Raw genomic sequence first — 19,558 nt, 5'->3', positions numbered from 1 at the left:
GAGACAGAAATTGACTTTATTGAGTTCCAATCTAAATTTATCTCTGAAAGCCATTCTCGACCAAATATTGTATCAAGGTTTTCTTTAACAATGTAAAGGGTTAAGTTTTTATTTTTACCTTTATATTCTACTTTAAGTGTAGTAAATCCTAAAGGTATCAGTTTTTTTCCATCATATGTTTTAAATACCAGACTTGTATTTTGAATTTTATTTTTTGAAATTGACCGGTATTTTTTAAAACTCATCGATACTACACCCCCCGTGCCCAGTTCCATAGCTACAGGTTTTCCATTTATGCTCACTTGGACCATTCCAGCGGTTCCTTTTTTTTTTCACCTCACTGGAATGTATGCTGTTTATAGGGACTGTGTTTTCATTTCCTATACCTAATTGTTTTTGTTTTGCTTTCATTCTTTTAGTGTTGTAACATGCTCTTTCAATGTGCTCGATTTTCTTACAAAATCTGCAGATACTTGTGTTAAATTTACAAGAATTTCTATAATAGTCAGTCGCCATGCATCCCGAACACCATTTGCCTTTAGCACTCTTAGCTGAAAAGTTTTATTTTTCAAACTTTTATTTTGGAGCAACTGACTTACATATACTTTTATTCCTGGCACTAAATTCCTTAATTTCCACTGGTTTTCCAATTATTTTGTTTTCACCTATGCCAAAGCTATTTTTAAAGTGTCATCTAAACTGATATTATCTTGCTCAAAAATTCTATCTAGAATACCCCTATGTCTTAGCCCACTAACAAACACATCCCACAGCATTGTATTTAACATACTCTGATCGTAAGCTCATGGCATGGCAAGTGGCCTTAACTCTGCCGTATACACACTAATTGTTTCCCCCTTGTGCTGCTTTAGATTTAAAAATACATGTCTGCTAGGCATAAGTGGCTTAGGATTTGAATGATTTCTCAATGTTGTTTTTAACACATAATCTTTATCGGAAGGATTATCAAGAGCCAGCAAGTTTTTTAAGAGACTATAAATTTTTCTGGACAAACTGAAAATGAGTACTTTCTCATGTTTGACCTGTAAAACATTTTGTATATCTAAATAACTTTTGAATCTTTCTAAAAATGAATCAAACTGTTCTTCGTGTTCATTATGTTTTTCAAACTGAACTGAAAGTTTTGAATTGTATATTTGTGGAGTAATAACTGAAGTAAGTCTCTCCATTAGAGCTATATTCTGCTCTATTAACTCAGTTCCAAACTCCTCCATGGTGAATCCTCTGAAAGAAAGATGATTATAAAAGCTTTTACCTTGAGCAGTCTTCGAGGAATCCCCTAATCCAAATGTATTCCGATAGCATTAAAACATGTTGCGAAGGCACTTCTTGCATTATTTTTGAATGCCACATTCTTGTCGCCAGATGTGTATCTTTGTGGGTAATTATTTCACAAGACACTGTATTTAATTACATGCTACTTTATTATGTACAAAATGCATCATCACTCGCATACACACATATCACTACAACTACTTGCATTCTAGTCTTAGTTCTGGTTTCCAATAACTTTGCATGCTTGCAATGCTTAGCACTGTGCCAGCTTAAAGTCCGATTATGATTCATTTCTTGATATACCCCACCTACGACTTAAAAAAGTACTCCAGATAGCAGGAGAAAATAATCTGAAGTTCAGTAAGGCTAAGTATAAAGTAAAAGTTCATTGTGTGATTTATGTAGGATATGAATCTGGTCACAATGGGTTAAAAACCTGATTTTTCTAAATTGGAAGCAATTTGCCACAACCTAAAGATGTGCCTTCTCTACAGAGATTTTTAGGAATGATTAATTATTTATTCCTAACTTAACTGCAATTAGTGCACAATTAAGACAATTACTGAAGTAAAATGTTCACTGGAGCTGAACTGGAAAACATCAAATAGCTTTCAAAATGCTTGAGGAACTGGTTGTAAAAGCACCCATACTAAAATTCTGTGACATTAATAAGGATATAAATCTTTCAGTAGATGCAAGTTTTGAAGGATTAGGTGCTGTTTTACTACAAGAAGGTCAGCCATTTCCTTATTCTTGTAGAGCTCTAACGAAGAGTCAGAAAAATTATACTCAGATAGAAAATGAACTTTTTGACATTACTTTTGGATGCACTAAGTTTTATCAATATGTACAGTAGTTTCATGTATGGGACACCTTTGTTTAACCCGGCATTACTTGCGCGAGAAAAACGAACAGGATTGCTCACACTGAGTAAGACATATCCAGGGCGGTTTCTTCCCTTCTTTTACCATTAAATCTGCAAAAATATAAAACAACAAAAACAGAGAAGAGAAAATATACTTTTAAACATATATTAAAAATTTTATCTTTAATTTTCACATTTCATGCAAATGCATGCCATATGATCCATGTATTCATGTTTTTCACAAACAAACTTAGTTTCTCTGTCTTTTTTGGGTGCCCCATTCAGCACATCTTTTATATGTCATATTTACCTTCTTAGCAGGGAGTGTCCTGGCCTCATTGTTGCCCAGTTTTACTTTTAGGCTTTGTGGGAGCATTGCATGTTGACTTTTTATAATCTTCTATTAGTTGAAATGGTGATGTTTTCAGAAATGAATGTTGGGTTCGATGCCCAGTAGGTGGTTTCTTTGTTGATAGCAAAATTATCCATGCATTTATTGCAGCAACGTTCAACATGGAATAAAAAATAGCCATAGGCGAACAACTTGTAGTTTTAGCCATTGAATACATTACAGCCATTTCATCCACTATATCACCGGCACCTTTAGCACATTTCTATTTTTTGGGGTGTAGAAGAAACAATAGTTGTTTCTTTTAATCGAGCCAATAAAAATATTAATACATTGATTACACTAGTTTCTTTATCAAATCAGAAGGTAAAAGTAATTTCCAAGCTACCAGAGGAAAAGTGACATTTTTTGAAACGCATGTTTCTAGGGAGTTTTGAAATTATATTTTAAGCAGAAATTCTAACATTTGCACAGAATTTAATTGCACTCCATTTTGTTACATTATCCTTTCCTACAAAATAGTTACTTTCATTTGAATCAGAAAAATTGCTGTCTAAATCAGATTCTATATCAGTCGAAGATTTATGTTCACTGTAAATTTCTTCATTCGGCACTTCATTATCAGAAAATTCATTACCTTCCTCAACACTTTCTTCACCTGAAGAAACAGTGTCAAGTAAATTTCTTAAATGTTGCATTTCTTCATCATAACTTCAAAAACGTGCCATAATGAGAAAACGATTTCAGTGCATCTAACCAGTACTCAGAATTGTTACAGAAATGTTCACGCTGGGTGTGACATACCCTGGAGTGGCATTTTCAAGATACCTATTTTTAGAACTTTTTCCTCTATTCTTCCTTTCCAACTTTATGAGTTTGGGGGCAGCTACAAGAAGAATCACCCATTTAAAAAAAAAGATTGGAGAGAAACAGCGAAAAAGTGGAGGGGATGGGGTGGGTATGACAGGTTAAGGGACAATTTTGTTGATCCAGATCCCTTTGAACAGAGACCCTAATGTATTTATCTCTTATAAAAAAAGTTTCAAAAATAAGATTTCAAAAATAGATGTAGAGAAATATATAAAAAGAGAAATACTCTTTGTTAGTAACCTTTTAAGGTTTCAAAAGCAAATTTGTGATCAGTGAAAGAGAGTTTTATGACAAGAGAACTGTAAATTGAATGGTTCCCTATCTTTTAAAAACTTCTTTTCAGTAAGGAAATGAGGAACAATACATTGGAAAAAAAGCAAATTGTGTTGCAATCAAAAGGATATTTCGTATTCATAGAATTCAAAATCCAATTATTCTTGCTACAGTTTTCAGTAGGGATAAAAAAGTGTTAGCAAGCTGTAAGGCAATCTAAAGACAGGAACCAGTGGGAAAGAAAAGATCATCTTGGCAGATGGTCAGGTAAGATGACCTGACCATCTGCCAAGGCACAGGGATCTTACCATGTAGACAGAGTGAAAACTTCTATCATTCTTAGTTGTTGCTGTGGACTGGGAAGCAAAATGAGTGCAATTTTGTACTTGTGTGTTACTTTTACATAAATTACTTAGCATGGCTTCAAAGAGAAAAAGATTAACATTAAAACAAATAGTTGATGTGATTCTTGAAGCAGAAATTCAAAACCATAGTTTGAGAGATTTAAGGCAGAAATTTAGAATACAAAAAAAAAAAAAAAAAAAAAAAAGAAAAAAGAAAAAAGAAGAAACAAGAAAGTCACGTGCTAAAGGCTATAGAAGAAATAAAAATATTATGCATTAATAATTTAAATGAATGTTCCAATAGTGTAAAATTTAGAAAAGCTGAAGCATGTGAAATTGATCTAGTAGTGTCCAATTGATTTTGTTCCATAAGAGCAAACAATATTCTTTTGATGAGTATTATTGCAAGAAAACGCAAAAGAAATTTTGGAAAGTCTGGGACTGCAGAACTTCTAAGCATCAAATGGTTGGCTTAGTCAAATTTAAGCAAAGACATACCATTATTTTTTACTTTGCAGTAAAGAAAAGTCAGTAGATATGCAACTTGTAACAGAATGGATAAGAAAGCTAAATGAAATTCAGGAAGGATGTGAAGCTAAAAACATCTACAAGGCTGATGAAACTGAATTATTTTCTCGAATTTTGTCTAATAAAACTCTGTGCTTCAAAGGAGAAAAGTGTTCTGGTGGTACAGGGTGACAATTATTGAGCTATATGAAATAAAAAAGCAAATTTTAAAAAACTACTTAGTTAAAAATTTTTTATTCAAATTCGTAAAGTAACTACAAGATATTTGGATTTAGTTTATGATATGTTCAATATGCTTGCCTGCAATGGCTATGACATGCTGCTGATGAAGAGCAAAATTTTGCAAAACTCACTGGTGATGCTTTCGATGACCTCCCTGAATGGCTGTTTTGAGCTTAGCAATGTTTTTTTGGGTTTATTTGAATAATTTTTGTCTTTAATGTAAAATGTCTCATAAAAATGTGTCATAAGGAACGAGATCAGGAGAATATAGCAGTTAAGCGATTTCTGTTCCAGGGGCCCCCAAATCCAGAGTGTGCTCTCCAAAGTGCTCTTGTAAAACTTTGAACACTCTATTTATCTGATAGGATCATGCTCTTTCATGCATGTACCACATTTTTTCGAAATCTGGGTCACCTTGGATAACAGAGATGATCTCATTTTCTAAAATTTTGAAAGTGTTGAACACTCGCCATGCTTGCAATGAATATCACGCTGATTATTCTACAGCTTTACATTGCACACCAAACAGTACTTGTTTGGAGTGGAAAGACTTAATGATTGTGAAATGGAGATTTTTCGGTCCCCTAAATGCATCAGTTCTGCTTATTGATGTGCACATCCAAATGAATGTGGGCTTCATTGCTAAACCAAATTCACATCAAATTCTTGTTTGTCAGTTATATTGACAATAGTGTGTTGGCAAAACACAAACACTGTTTAAATGACAATGGCATTCGGAGGCTGACGAGTTTGAATTTTGTATGGAAAGAGCTGCAGGTGTTGAACAACAATTTGTCGCAAGTCTTGTGGTTGATTATGACCTTTTGTGAAGCTTGTCTGATTGATGTTTTGGGGCTATTTTTAAACACTATTCGTATTTTCTTGATATTTTCCGGCATTTTAATAGTTGCTATATGACCACTATTGCCAACACTGTTATCACAAACACTACCAGTTCCCTCAAACTTTTTAATCAGATTGTTGATTGTTATAATATTTGTACTCCGTCACCAATTTCCTTTGAGCCATAATCAGACTATTATTTCTCTGATAGTAGGCCTTAATGATGAATATACATTCAGAAACTATGTATTTCATCATTGTCAACAAAAAATGAACAACAGCAATATGAGTGTGCATGCCCAAAAAGTTTCCAAGTTACTCAATTCCTGCATTCTTCCGCCAAGTTTCAACTGAATCTTGCCAAATGGTTCAACAGTTATCAAGTTGTTGTTTTTTTCTTTCATATAGCAATTGTTATACTGTAAAAGCTTCAAGACACGTCTCACTGACCTTTGTTACAACAAGGAAGGAGAGTTTGAGCAACCACTTGTAATTAGAAACGCTTGAAACACATCAATCCTAAAGCTTTACTGGTCTACCAGCATCTGAGTTTTTGGCAACTACTCCGGTAAAAGAAAAAGGAGAAGAAAACAGTAATTGTTTTGAGCGTTTTGGCAGCAGAGATTAACCAAATGATAACCATAAAACTAGCATTTTTATTTAGAACTTTAACTTGAACTCAAATTTTGGGGAACTTTCGAATCGGTTGTTGTTATAGTGTTGTTTAAATTATTATCCTTTAAAACTAAAAATGTCAATAATATTATGACAATATAAAACTAAGAACAGCTAAGTAATGTCTATGATTACTTCTACATGATGAATGATTTATTAAAGAAGCTGTTAGTTTTTCCCTAGCAGCTATCCGGAATGTAATCCAACATCAAGAAAATCATCAATGGGGTGTCTTGAAATTTATTAAGCCCTTAAACTAATAGATTTAACACAAATTGGAGTATTTACTATTTTATTTAAAAGGCACACAATAATTTGCAACCTTCTGATGTAACTGCCGCAATATTTTTGGTGAATCAGACGATACATCAATATATTTTGTTTTGCCATGGACAGCGATAAAACTGCCCAACCAAATGCCAAATGCCGAAGCTAGCAAGGTGAGTGTGAAAATTCTGCCGTTTTGGATCAAAAGAGTCCAATTTCAAATTAGCGGAATCAAGAATGAAGAACAATTATTTGGTTGCCCAATTAGAACCAAGATTTATGGAGATCATCTGGGATATCATTAAAGACTCTATGAGCAACAAATATTCGGCTGCTAAGGAACGATTACTCAACACTTTTGAGGAAAGTTCAAATCACCGCATTAACCCTTTGAACGGCACCGGTATATAATATATACCGTTGTTTATCAATGTTTTAACCTCCGAAAAAATGCTAATTTTTCTACACCAAAAACTATAATCGTAAGTTTCGATTGTTTCTTTCGATTCTAAATGGCAGCACCATCCTATGAATGCTCTATATTTTTCATTTATCAAATTAATATACCTCGTTCCAAGGTATCATGTTTGAAGATTGATAAATTCTATTGGAAGGAAAGAAAAAAATTCAAAATCTGCAAATATATGACATATACATGCTGAATCTTATATATTTACATCATTTCAGTCGGAAGTGATAATTAACAGATTATTTATACGATTTTTAAAACCGGTATATAATATATATACCAGCATCCACCATACGCCAATAGGGATGAGAGATGGCGTAGTACCCTCACCCCTATAGGCATGAGGGTGGTACCATGGCAGTAGATGGAAGCACCAGTCTTCTCCTTTTCCATTCCATCACATGACAGAATTTCTTTATATTATGACAGTTTATGAAGTAATAATTTTAATGATTAATTTATAAGTTGTTTGAGATTCAATATTATGTTCATGAAGGGATGGGAAGTTTACTGACCCTGCGCTAGGACTGAATTCTTTTTTTATTCCACTCGTTTCATTCGTCTCTGTTTAGCTAAAATTTTAATTTCAGCACTTCACCTTTTTCTAAGAGAAAGACTCATCGATTTCAAAATTGCTGTCTGGGGTCAAAATTTTGCACAATTGTAGGGGCTAAATGTGGCATGTTAGCCTCCAAAAGACACCCATTGCTTCGTGCTTTACAAAATCCTAGAATTCAATGAAAAGGAAAAGAGGTGATTAATAACTGATTTGTCATTCCGGAGTCACGCCTTCTTCCCTTTGTGTGGTGCGATAAGATCACACAAAGAGAAAGCTCACTTAAAAATACAGGATATGGAATTGCACTTAAGGTCCATCTCTTAGTGTAATCACAAAAACCGCTGATTTGAAAGCATGCTTTTATTCTTATCATCTTTGTTAATTTCAGATGAAAGACTAGGGCACGGTGAGAGAAATTTGCCTTCTGAGTTAAGATAAAAATAGGTTGTTTTTGAAATAAATTTCACGGTTGGTGAAAAGAGGGAAAATATTTCTAAGGCCCCTTTCAGATACAAACTAAAATTTATCCAAAAGTTGAAAAGGAGCCCCTAGGAAGTCAAAGGGGTTGAAAATCGAAATAAGAGCTTTGAGGAGTATCAAATAATAATATTGTTTAAAGGCCTGGACAAAAAGATCTACTACAACCTATATTTACAAAAAATAAAAAAGGGGTCCTTACGGTCCTCAATAATCTAAAGTGTGTGTGGGAAAGGGGGATTCTTGGTATTATAGCATGAATTATGTTTTTTTTTTTTTTTTTTGTTTACATATTATCTAAAGTATAAAATATAACTTCAAATATGCAACATACTTTCTCACCTGAGCGTTTGTTTCATTTTGCAATTTTTTTATTTTCAGGCTGAGTTATATGTCCTTGTAATATACTAGTTCAGTTACAGCGTGATACGATTTACACATGCAGTTTATATTTGCTAATTTTTTTTATAAAATAATAATATTGAATTTAAATCAAGTTTAAAAGCTTTTTACGCATATTTTACATAAGTATGTTCAGCTGGGTTGCATCATCAAAGTGCATAAAAACAAATTTTATATTTAAAATTTTAAAAGTTTTTGTCTTCAGACTTGCATAACTACATTCAAGCACCCATCTCTACAGACACACCGGACGAAGGACCTTCATCCCAGGTCCTCGTTATGTGGAACCCATTCAGAGTTTGGGGTATCCAACGTCTGTGAGACCTCGTTCGCGCGGGCGCAGCCCCCTCAGTCCCTGCCCGGCTTTTACTAAGCATTGGGCAGAACTTTAACATTGCAAAATTAATATGTTGTCACCTTGCCACTGGGCACCACTCCATTGGCGAAACCACATTGTAATAAAGTGATCTGTCCGCTTTGTCAGTCCCCGCCACGAGAACTGAATGGGGTCAAACCCCCGGGAACTTAGTCGACGATATATACCATGTAGCTCCACCACAGCCGAAGGAACAGACACGACAGTACCAGTATGGTCCTTGCCAAGCCTGAACCAACCTGAGTACAATACTCGGGCTCTAGTCTTGTGAAGTCAAATTAACCCCCGTGGTTGAGACTGCCTAGGTACAGACAGATCTTAGAGGGGACCCATCTCTACAAATGCATATCAAAAGTACAAAAAATTTATTTAAAATACAAAAATTGGCAGCTACCAAGAAAAAAAAATGTCTTAGAGGGGCACCGATATAAAATATATACCGGCTCTTAAAATTTAGGATTTCGCTCTAGATTTTTTTAAAGTATGAATTTTGTGTCGTTAGGGTCTGTAAGTTATAGTTCATGCAAAATTTTACTACAATTTAAATTATTTTTATGTACCACTCCTCAAAGGGTTAAACGTCCTCACCAGGTTTGAACTTGGCAACATGAAACCCAGCCAGCTCCTTCTCAGAATGAAATCTCTGGGGGTAGACATGTCAGAGAATATTTTGCAATCTCTCTGGCTGGAAAAGATGCCAGACACTGTGAAAAACATTCTGGTGGTTAGTAGCCAAACTCTGGACAAGTTGGCCACAATGGCTGATAAAATTGTGGAACTAAAATCATGCCAGGAGTCAGCTGCCATCAGCAAAAATACAGTGGTGCAAGAACTGCAGCAGAAATTTGCCTCCTCAGAGCTCCAAATTGCCCGGAACTCCAGACCATGAACTCGCATGTGCAACATCTGCTGCACAGTCCTATATCCAATAGTGTCTGCTGAACTGTGTGTTCCAAAACACTTGGACTTGCACTGTAATGAGCTATCAGCTGAGCCACTGTCTGGTGCCGATTTTCCTGTGCCAAGTGGGATAATCTCTGTTGTCCTTTTTCTTTGATGCATGGACGTCTAATAATGGCAGATCATGAACAACCTACATGTCCTGCAGTTTCAGAGGGACTTGTTCCACGTCTTCAGGCCATTACAATATATCCTCTATCCAATTTGCTTTGATCAGCAGCCTTTCCCATCACTAGCAGAAATAAGTGCAAGAATAATTTCTTACTTCCTCCAGCAACAGTTAAATACCATTCTCACATAATCACGTGCCCTTCATGTCATTCAAACAAGTTCATTGAAAAATATAGGGATAGTCATAATGTGTTGGTTCGTGAGTGTATATTTTTTATTATGGCATATATTAATGTGTTTGCTATTCCCCTTCTAAAACCCTTTATTGTTGATAGCTTGTAAATTTAATCACAGTTTCAAATTACCAAGACCAAATTGTAAATTATTATCTGTTATCTTTAAAAAAAAAAATCTTTTATCCTCAAGGCTCATTTTTACAGTGATAAAAACCTCAATCTGAAGTAATATATTTTAAGTTTACTTTTCTTTAATAGGCAGTAATTGATATATTATATACTTTTTCCTTATTAAAAAAAATGTTGGATAAAAACACACTTAAAACATAAGACTTGTTTTTGTATTTTTTTTTCATTAGAAGAAGACATTTGTGTGATGCTAATGAACAAAGTAGTGCTTTGTGTAGAATCAGAGAATCCCCCGCAAGCCACTGTGCAAGAACTTATGGAACTAATTTTATTAGATGATCAGGATCTTTCATTACCTGCTAGTGCAAGAGATGTTTTCTCTTTATGGCTTGTTTCACCTATGCTTGGCAAGTATTCTGTTCTTATAACTTAGCCTTTTATTGTACATTCTGCTTTGTGTGTATTTATACTGTACCTTGCATCATGGATTCAGCGATGGTTATTGTGATAACACTTTTAAGTTCATTAACAAAGTCTATGAATTCTCGTATCTTATAACATAAATTATAACTTTGCCCTACCAGTAAATAAGCAACATAACTAACAAGCAGAGTGCAGGATTGTTTTCTTACTGATTTTTGTCTTCATTCTGCCTAATTAGAATAAGGTGACCAGATTTCAAAGTTTTAAATTTGCTATGCTATATATATATAATTTTTTAAATAATTTTTTTTACAAATAAATTATTTTATAATTATTGTTAATTAAGTGGATTTAGTATGTAGGGCAATATATATATATATATACACAGTACAAAGTCTCTAATCCGGACATCCATTATCCGGAATGATCTATAATCCGGACCTCAAAACCACAAACTTACACATGCGCGTAATTCGTTTACACATGCACGTAAAGCCAGCAAAGCATTTACCGATGCGTGCTTCCGATAGTGAAGAAAGTAAGAGAAAGCATTATTGAAAATGAAAAAATTTCGATTGACAATTTAGTCGGTATTCTCGACACAGCAATTACAGGACTTGAACAGTGGAACTTTGTAACTGAACAAGAAATTATGTCTGTTTATAGAATTTAAGAGAAAGTATTAGCACAAAAAACGAAGCAACTTAAACAACTTACATCAATAGAAATGTTTACTAAAGTAAACAAATAAATATTAACCCCTTGGGTATTGATTTCTTTGAGAAAATATTTGCATGTGGTACGGATATAATTTTTGGTTGCGATTCATCAGTAGCTTCTTCACTATCAGGAGTATAAAGGTAACAAAATTTATTATTTAGGTAATCCACTGTATTTCTAATCTTTCTTATTCTGTCATCTTTATTTTCCTTTTCATTATCCGTAAAATGGGGTAGTTCGGTCCGAGGTTCGAATCCCGCGAACGGGCTGGCTGCATGGGCGTTTTTGTGGTTTTCCCCATGTGTAACATGTATTCGAGCCAGTTTCCCTTAGAATAGTGCTTTCCCATAGTGCTGACAAAAATTGGAGTACTTATTGCATGTCTTTTTGACCAATACATATGCATTTTTGGCTTCTTCACTTGCGACATCAAGATGCATAATGCAATATAAGCTTTCATTTCATCAGAACTTACAGGAAACCACCTTTTTTTTTTTTTTTTTTTTTTTTTGTTACACAACCTTCTTTTTCTATCCCTTGTCTGGCATATCTATTCGTCTCTTCTACTATAGTGTCCCAAAAATCTTCATTCAGGACTTCTTTCAAAACATCTAAAGGCGTAGGATTACCATTTAGTCTACACAGGCTCAAAGGATTAATTCCAGATATTTCAGAAAAATTTTTTATATCGGCTACACTTTCTTCTTCCTAAATCCATTCCTCTGATGCTGGTTCACGAGAAGATTCACTATCACTGCTCGATAGACGTCTTGTGCGTCTTCGAAACCTTGATATTATATTACAATTGTCGTCATTTTCTAGTTCAGTATCGCCCACCAGCGGCCGAGCGGTAAAGTCGCTGAACACTGGTAGTTCGGTCCGAGGTTCGAATCCCGCGAACGGGCTGGCTGCATGGGCGTTTTCGTGGTTTTCCCCATGTGTAACGTGTATACGAGCCAGTTTCCCTTAGAAAGTCCTCCACAAAGGCATCCCTCCTCTTAGGCAGATAGCCCTCGAGGCTTTGCCATAATCACACACACATACACACACACACTAGTTCAGTATCGTCTTCATCACCTTAGCTTTGTATTTCATTATAATTGTCAATTTCAGGATCACTAAACAATTTTTCTTTAGATTTCTCAAAGTCACTTTCACTATCACTATCATAAAATATATTCCTTCTTTTTGACATAATGGAGCAGAGTATCGCAAACAATGTTCACTGAAATACTGTAATTGCCTCTTCTATTATGACTGATACAAGCTACAATGAAATGAACAGAATTGTACCTAACCTCAAGAAACATTTTAGACACGTCAACCGCTCCTAGGGAAAACAAGTGAATGATGTCTCTCAGACGTCAAATGTACCCAAGAGTTTAATTTTTGGTGTGACGTCTTAGACACGTCATCCGCTCCTAGGGGGAAAAAGTGAATTACGTGTCTCAGACGTCAAATGTACCCAAGGGGTTAAGTTTTTTTTTGTAAATTTTGATACCCTTTAGATCAGAATTGCTCTTTATTTCATAAATTACAGTTTCACATTTTTAATTGTATAATCTCTGCATGCCATCTTACCAGATTTAAATTGATGATCTATAATCTGGAATCACCGAACTCCCAACGAGTTCGGATTACGGACTTTGTACTGTATATATATTTATATTCATTTTTAAACAGAATAATAAATTTTTAACCCTTTGTAAATTATTATGATGAAGTAGAATAATAGTCTCTGAAGCATGAATATTTCTTAAAACATCATTTTCTTTTTTTATCTTCATATAAAAGCCAGTGCAATTTTCATCAAAATTTGGTGATTAGCATACCCTTCAAAGTGTCCACTTTAAGCTGTGTCTCATCGCTAGTCCAAAAGCTGTTTTAGCTGAGCGAGTATTTGGTATAATGCTAAATACTCGCTCATTTGCAGCATTAGTGCCAGGAAGACAAAAGAAAAACTGGCAATTTTGAAATATTTGAACAAGGTATCTGGCTCTTATTAAAATATGCAGTTACACTGAGGTGACAAAAGTAACAGGTCCTTCAAAGTGTCCACTTTAAGCTGTGTCTCATTGCTAGTCCAAAAGCTTTTTTAGCTGAGCGAGTATTTAGTATAATGCTAAATACTCGCTCAGTTGCAGCATTAGTGCCAGGAAGACAAAAGAAAAACTGGCAATTTTGAAATATTTGAACAAGGTATCTGGCTCTTATTAAAATATGCAGTTACACTGAGGTGACAAAAGTAACAGGATACCTTCCAATATCGTGCTGGACGACCTTTTACCCTGTGATGTGCAGCAACTCGACATGGCATGGACATAACAAGTTGTTGCAAGTTCCTTGCAGAAATGTTGAGCCTTATTGCCTGTGTAGATGTCTATAATTGTGAAAGTGTTGCTGGTACAGGATTTTGTGCGTAAACTGACCTCACGATTATGTTCCATAATTATTTGATGGGATTCATGTTGAGGGATCTAGGTGGCCAAATCATTCATTGCAACTATCCATAATGTTCTTGAAATCAATTGTTGTGGCCCGATGACATAGTACATTGTCACCTATAAAAATTTCATTGTTGTTTGGGTACATGAAATCCATGAATGGCTGCAAGTGGTTTCCAAGTAGCTGAACCATTTCCAGTCAATGATTGGTTCAGTTGGACCAGAGGACCCAGGCCATGCCATGCCATGCCATGAAAAACAGTCCACACTATTATGGAGCCACCACCAGCTTGCATGGTGCCTTGTTAAAATCTTGGGTTCATGGTTTCATAAGATCTGCACCACACTCAAACCCTACCATCAGCTCTTAGCAACTGAAATCATGACTCATCTGACCAGGCTATGGTTTTCCTGTCATCTAAGATCCAACCAATATGGTCACGAGGTACTGCAGGTGATGTTGTTCTAGTAAAGACACTTGACTTGGTTTTCTGCTGCCGTAGCCCATTGAAGTCATATTTTGCCACATTGTCTGACCAGACACATCTGTTGTACATCTTACATTGATTTCTGTGGCTATTTCATGCAGTGTTGCTTGTCTGTTAACACTGACAATTCTATGTGCACATCGGTGGTCTTTTAGGTGCAGGCTGTTGGCTACCGCATTATCCATAATGGGACATTATGTCTGAAATTAGGTACTAGCACACTCATGACACAGTAGATCTCAAAATGTTGAATTCCCTTATGGTTTTCAAAATGGAATGTCCCATGTGTTTAGCTCCAACTACCATTCCATGTTTAAAGTCTGCTAATTCCCGTCTTGTAGCCAAAATCATGTCAGAAACCTTTTCATGCGAATGACTTGAATACAAATGAAAGCTCTACCAATGCACTGCCCATTTATACATTTTGTACATGATACTACTGACATCTGTATATTTGCACACCCATGACTATTGTCACCTCAGTGTATTTCCATCCACATCTTATTTTTTTATCATTCCAATATTTTTTTCCTTTGCTATACTCTGAGCCGCCTTAGCCATAGCTGTTATTCATTTAGCACCATCCAGGAGGCACATGGGAAATAAAGATATCACGGGCATAAGTAACATTGCCTCTATGATTTTTCACTTCTTCCACAGTCACTTAAAAAGCATATTTTTGAGAAATTAATGGATACTTTTAAATCTGACCAGGCAGGAAAATCAACAGCCAAATCCTGGGCTAACATTCAAGACATATTGAAAAAGTTTTATTAAAAACCCCACAAAAAGGCTGTGGCAAATTTCAGACTGCAAACAGGTCACGATTGCATGGCTTATCAACTTAATAAAAGTAGATCCGTACTACTAATCTAACAAGTCTTGGAAAAAGTGTTATTTCCTTATGATTGGATGCATCAGTTAAGTATGAAACAAATGAACATTTTTCCATTCTCTCATTATTATTTTTTAGGACAAGTGCTATAAATTCGGGACAAAAAACAAATTGTAAAAAACGGGGACTGAAACTTTGGGACTGCTCCGGGAAATTCTCAACTTATGGTCACGTTAAATTTGAGGACCTTTTAAAAGTAAATATACAGGGTGTCCTGTAAATGTTGTGACAAACTTCTGGGTGAGGTAGGGCACATTAAAGATTAAGAATTGCATAGGAATTCATACCCAGAAACGTCATTGTACGCCTTCAGAGGTGTTGTACAGAAGAGTGCTAGTGGAAAGTAAATATTGCCTCATTTGAGTGGTAGGTAACATTCGAAGCGAATGGAACGCTGTACGACAGAGAGCTTGCAGACATGCATTTAGTGTATGGAATAGCTGGGATAGTGGACGAGCTGCTGCACACATCGAGAACACTCCCCCAACAGATATCAATTACCCCACAGTTTATTTGCACAGCTGCATCAAAATTTATGTGAGTATGGGTCGTTAAGAAATGGCATGACAAGTGAGGGCAGGCTACGATTCGCTCTCTCAGTCATTAGGGAAGAAAGTGTGTTGGATATGGTGGATAGTAATCCAATGACCAGTATGCATGCCATTGTGTCTCAATTAAGATTGTCTCATACCAGTGTCTAGCGTGTCTTGAATGCCAAGCCCTACACCTTTTGTCTCCAGGGTTTGGTTAGTGCTCCCGAATGAGCATCCTGAATTATGCATTTTGCACAGTGATTTCTGCAAGAAAATGCCTGTGAAGTTAATTTCCCAGCTTATGTTTTGTTCATGGATGAGACCATATTCAATCACCACAATCAGCATTTGTGGGCTCAAGAAAACCCCTGCATTGTGGGGTCATCGATGTCAGGTATGTTTGGCGTCTGATGGTACAAACTTCAAGCATCTGTTGTAACATTCAAGCTGCCATACACCATTTGTATTCACATCCAATAAATGTTTCAGATTAATCACTCTCTTGTTTCCTTTCCTATCTTCTACCTCTGCTACCACTTACCCCTGGCATTTCCGGGTATGGGTTCCTATGCAATTTTTAATCCTTATGGTGTGCCCTACCTTCCCTAGAAGTTTGTCTCAACATTTATGGGACACTCTGTATGTGTGAACAGAGCATCCACCTTTCAATTATAAAAGAAAATTGAGAGTAAAGTATTTTACTATAATTAAATTCTTTAACTGCTTGCTGTGTGGTATCGAAGAGCTATTAACTTGAAGTCTGCTGATTGAATCCATTTGCTACCAGCATCTTGTCATCAGAGTTAATATTTTAAAGCTTTTTTTTTTCCTTAAAAAAATTCTTTTATAGGAATAATGCAAAAAAATAAAGTACTGCAAGAATTCTTGCTAAAAGTAATTTTTAATACTTTTCAATAAATTTATTTACAATTGTTTTATCAGAAAGTTCCTATATATACTTTATACACAGAAGTTCTTTTACATCCTTTATCTTTGCAGCTAGTGATTGCAGAAATTAAACTGTGATAACAGAATTTTTTTAAATTGCACAGCTATTATGCATTATTTTTATTTTAAAATATCAGTCTTGCAAAAATCACAAAATCTAACTTTTTATACAGTCTTGTCCATATAAATGTGAAGTAAAAGTTCAAATTTTGAATTCCATGAAGATTTAAAAAAATAATTGGAAAAAAAGAAACCTCAAGCTGGTAGACTACATTGGCCCTCCATTATGGCTACATTATTCAGTTTGTAATTTATAATTTTTTTAATGTAACCGTGTTTTTAAACCATGAAATTTGCACACAAAAATTAAATCATAAGTAACAAATTTTACCATAGTTGTTTTGAAAGCTTCAGTGAAATCTATAACTTATAAATTAAGAATGCAAACATAAGCTCCTGCTGTGGGTTGATATAGATTGTTTTCTAAAATGAGTGGACATATTTGCCTAAAAATTAAGTGAAATGATAAAACTAAGACTTTTATGTTATAGAGAAATATGTAGTAATAATCTAAGTGTGTTTCCCAAGTTATAAGAGTTAAATATGAATTCTCTAGTCTGAAAATTTGTGTGATGAACTTGCAGATGTGTTTCTTAAAACATTCTAATATTATTTTAGTTGCAAGCTTTCTCAATCTGTGTTGTAATTTCTTAGATAATCTTTGTCTGTGTTGAGTATTTTCATTCAGCGGAAGTCAAGTTAAATTCATCTAACAATAACATACACACCTGAACATTTCAATCTAATACCATCAATCCATTACAATATTGCAATTTTTACAATGACAGTATTATGTTATTAACGACATAAATGTGTATAAATAAAAATTACAAGTAATTATATCTTTTATTTAATTAGTAAAAAATATTCAGTTGTATGTATTACATATGCCATCCCCAAAGTTTTAGTATTTGAAATGTTTTTAGAATGATGCCTTATCCTAAAATAGTAACAATTTTATGCAAGTCAGAAACCTTAATGTTGTTGCTTTAGCATAAGGATGATCACACATTAATAATAAGTTTTTAACTAGAAAAAGGCCCTACCAGTGGCGAAGTGGTTAACTGGGAGTTTGATCCCAGTTGAATGGGCTGCCTGCATGTTTGATTTTCATGGTTTTTTAATGTGTAATGGGAATACAATATACTTTCTCCTAGAAAGCCCTCCACAGAGGCATCCCTGTTAGGCAGCTAGTCCTTGTGTGTTTTACCATGTTCATGCTTCGCCATAACTTGTAAAAAAGCTGCTTTCATAAAACCTTACCTGTACCTTTATGTCAGGGCATTGCTATACGAGTAGGGCTTTAATTTGCTGCTGAACAAAAGTCCTATTTGTATCACAGTGCCTTATTCTAAAGAAGTCGGCAGTTTTGAAGGTTGCTTTTCCCACTTTATAAAACTTATATTCTCAAAAGGGTAGAGTTTCTTTCTCATCCGGAGTACACTTCGGAAGTTTTCTGCCTTATTAGAGTGTAGTTAAGTTTGTGTAAAGGTGCCAGTAACTTAATTACAGAGCAATGACATGTAGCCGTCCCCAGCATATTGTTGCATATAATATACCTTGAGACTTTAATTAGTGTAGCTAGCACTTTTATTCAGATTTCTTTGACAAAAAATCATTTTTGATTTTCCTTAGAAAGTTAGAGGTAAATGTTAAAATCAGTTTTCTGCTGTTCAAATATTTTTCAGAATATAGATCATTTCGCAAAAATTATAATGTAAGTTTTTCCCAGCCGAAATTTCTTTTGTTAAAATCTTGATTTAAAAAAAATAGTTCCTTATCAATTGTACAACGTTCTGTTGCATAAATCACTGATTTAGGTTTCAGGATTCGGGAGTTTGAAGAAAACTTGTAAAATAATTCATGACATGTTAGTGATAATGAATAAATTTTATGCCCCTAGCAAGAATTTCTCTTTCAGTTCAGGCAAGTGTATTTATCTTCTTTTTTAAACTTGCATCAACCATGTATTTTTTTTTTCAGGTGTTACTTATTGAAACACATACTATTCTCCAGAATCCATTATTTCTGATCCTGGAATATAATTGATGAAAATCAATTTTTCTTTTTAAATTCAGCTACTACTTGTCACCAATATAATAATTTTTTTTGTTTCCCTTGGCTACAGAAATAATTTTGGCTTCTGTTGAATTTAAATTGAATAGAGCAGAAATAGTGAAATTTCTTTTTCTGGCTATATGGCTTTTGCTACCGAAAATTTCCCCTAATTTCCTCAGACAATTACCAAGATTATTTCTTACAAAATGTTATTGTATAATGCATTAGATAATTGTGCATTATTACTGAACTTGAGCCACTGCTTTCAGAATGGCAATCAACTTCTGCTAATCATCCTACATACTGTCTGGGGTAGCATTATTAAGATGAAAAACATATTCATCACATTAGAAAGTGTGTTTGGATTTATCCAAGTATGCCTTCCAGAGTGATGATGGAGGAGGAGTTGATAATAACAGCCATATTATTTCCCACAGACGTTTGTAACAGAAATGTGAACGTGCTGGGTATCTTGAAATAATGTTGGAACTTTGATTATTAAATCATTTCATAAATACATTTAATTTCTACTTTACTTGATGGTGTGCATTATAAAATGTTTTCAGTTCATTCTCAGTAACCTTGCTCATTAGCATATGAGAAGTTATGTTGGTACCAGATTGCCATCTTTGATATCCTATGCTGGTATCTGTATCATTTATTAGCAGACTTTTTCACTTCTTTCCTAATAATACATTTATCATTCTATAAGTGTTGCATTGTTTTATAATACTGAAG

General features: G+C 34.7%; 1 protein-coding gene across 5 annotated transcripts in view; it reads left to right on the top strand.

The window, feature by feature from the left end:
* Positions 1 to 19,558, top strand: part of Bili (FERM domain-containing protein 8 Bili) — a 148,536-nt gene that overhangs the window by 17,655 nt on the left and 111,323 nt on the right. For all 5 annotated transcript variants that reach the window (XM_035353005.2, XM_035353004.2, XM_085807582.1 and 2 more), the window contains one exon: positions 10,482 to 10,658. In XM_035353005.2, coding sequence (XP_035208896.2) covers positions 10,499 to 10,658 — 160 coding nt within the window. In that variant the 5' untranslated portion in view covers positions 10,482 to 10,498. The remainder of the gene's footprint in view (positions 1 to 10,481; positions 10,659 to 19,558) is intronic.

This window comes from Stegodyphus dumicola, chromosome X1, assembly GCF_044657685.1.
Source record: "Stegodyphus dumicola isolate Sdum_Otavi_A_Nest chromosome X1, ASM4465768v1".
NCBI lineage: Eukaryota > Metazoa > Arthropoda > Arachnida > Araneae > Eresidae > Stegodyphus > Stegodyphus dumicola.
The sequence above is the reverse complement of the archived record's forward strand: the minus strand, read 5'-3'. Positions and strand labels throughout refer to the sequence as shown.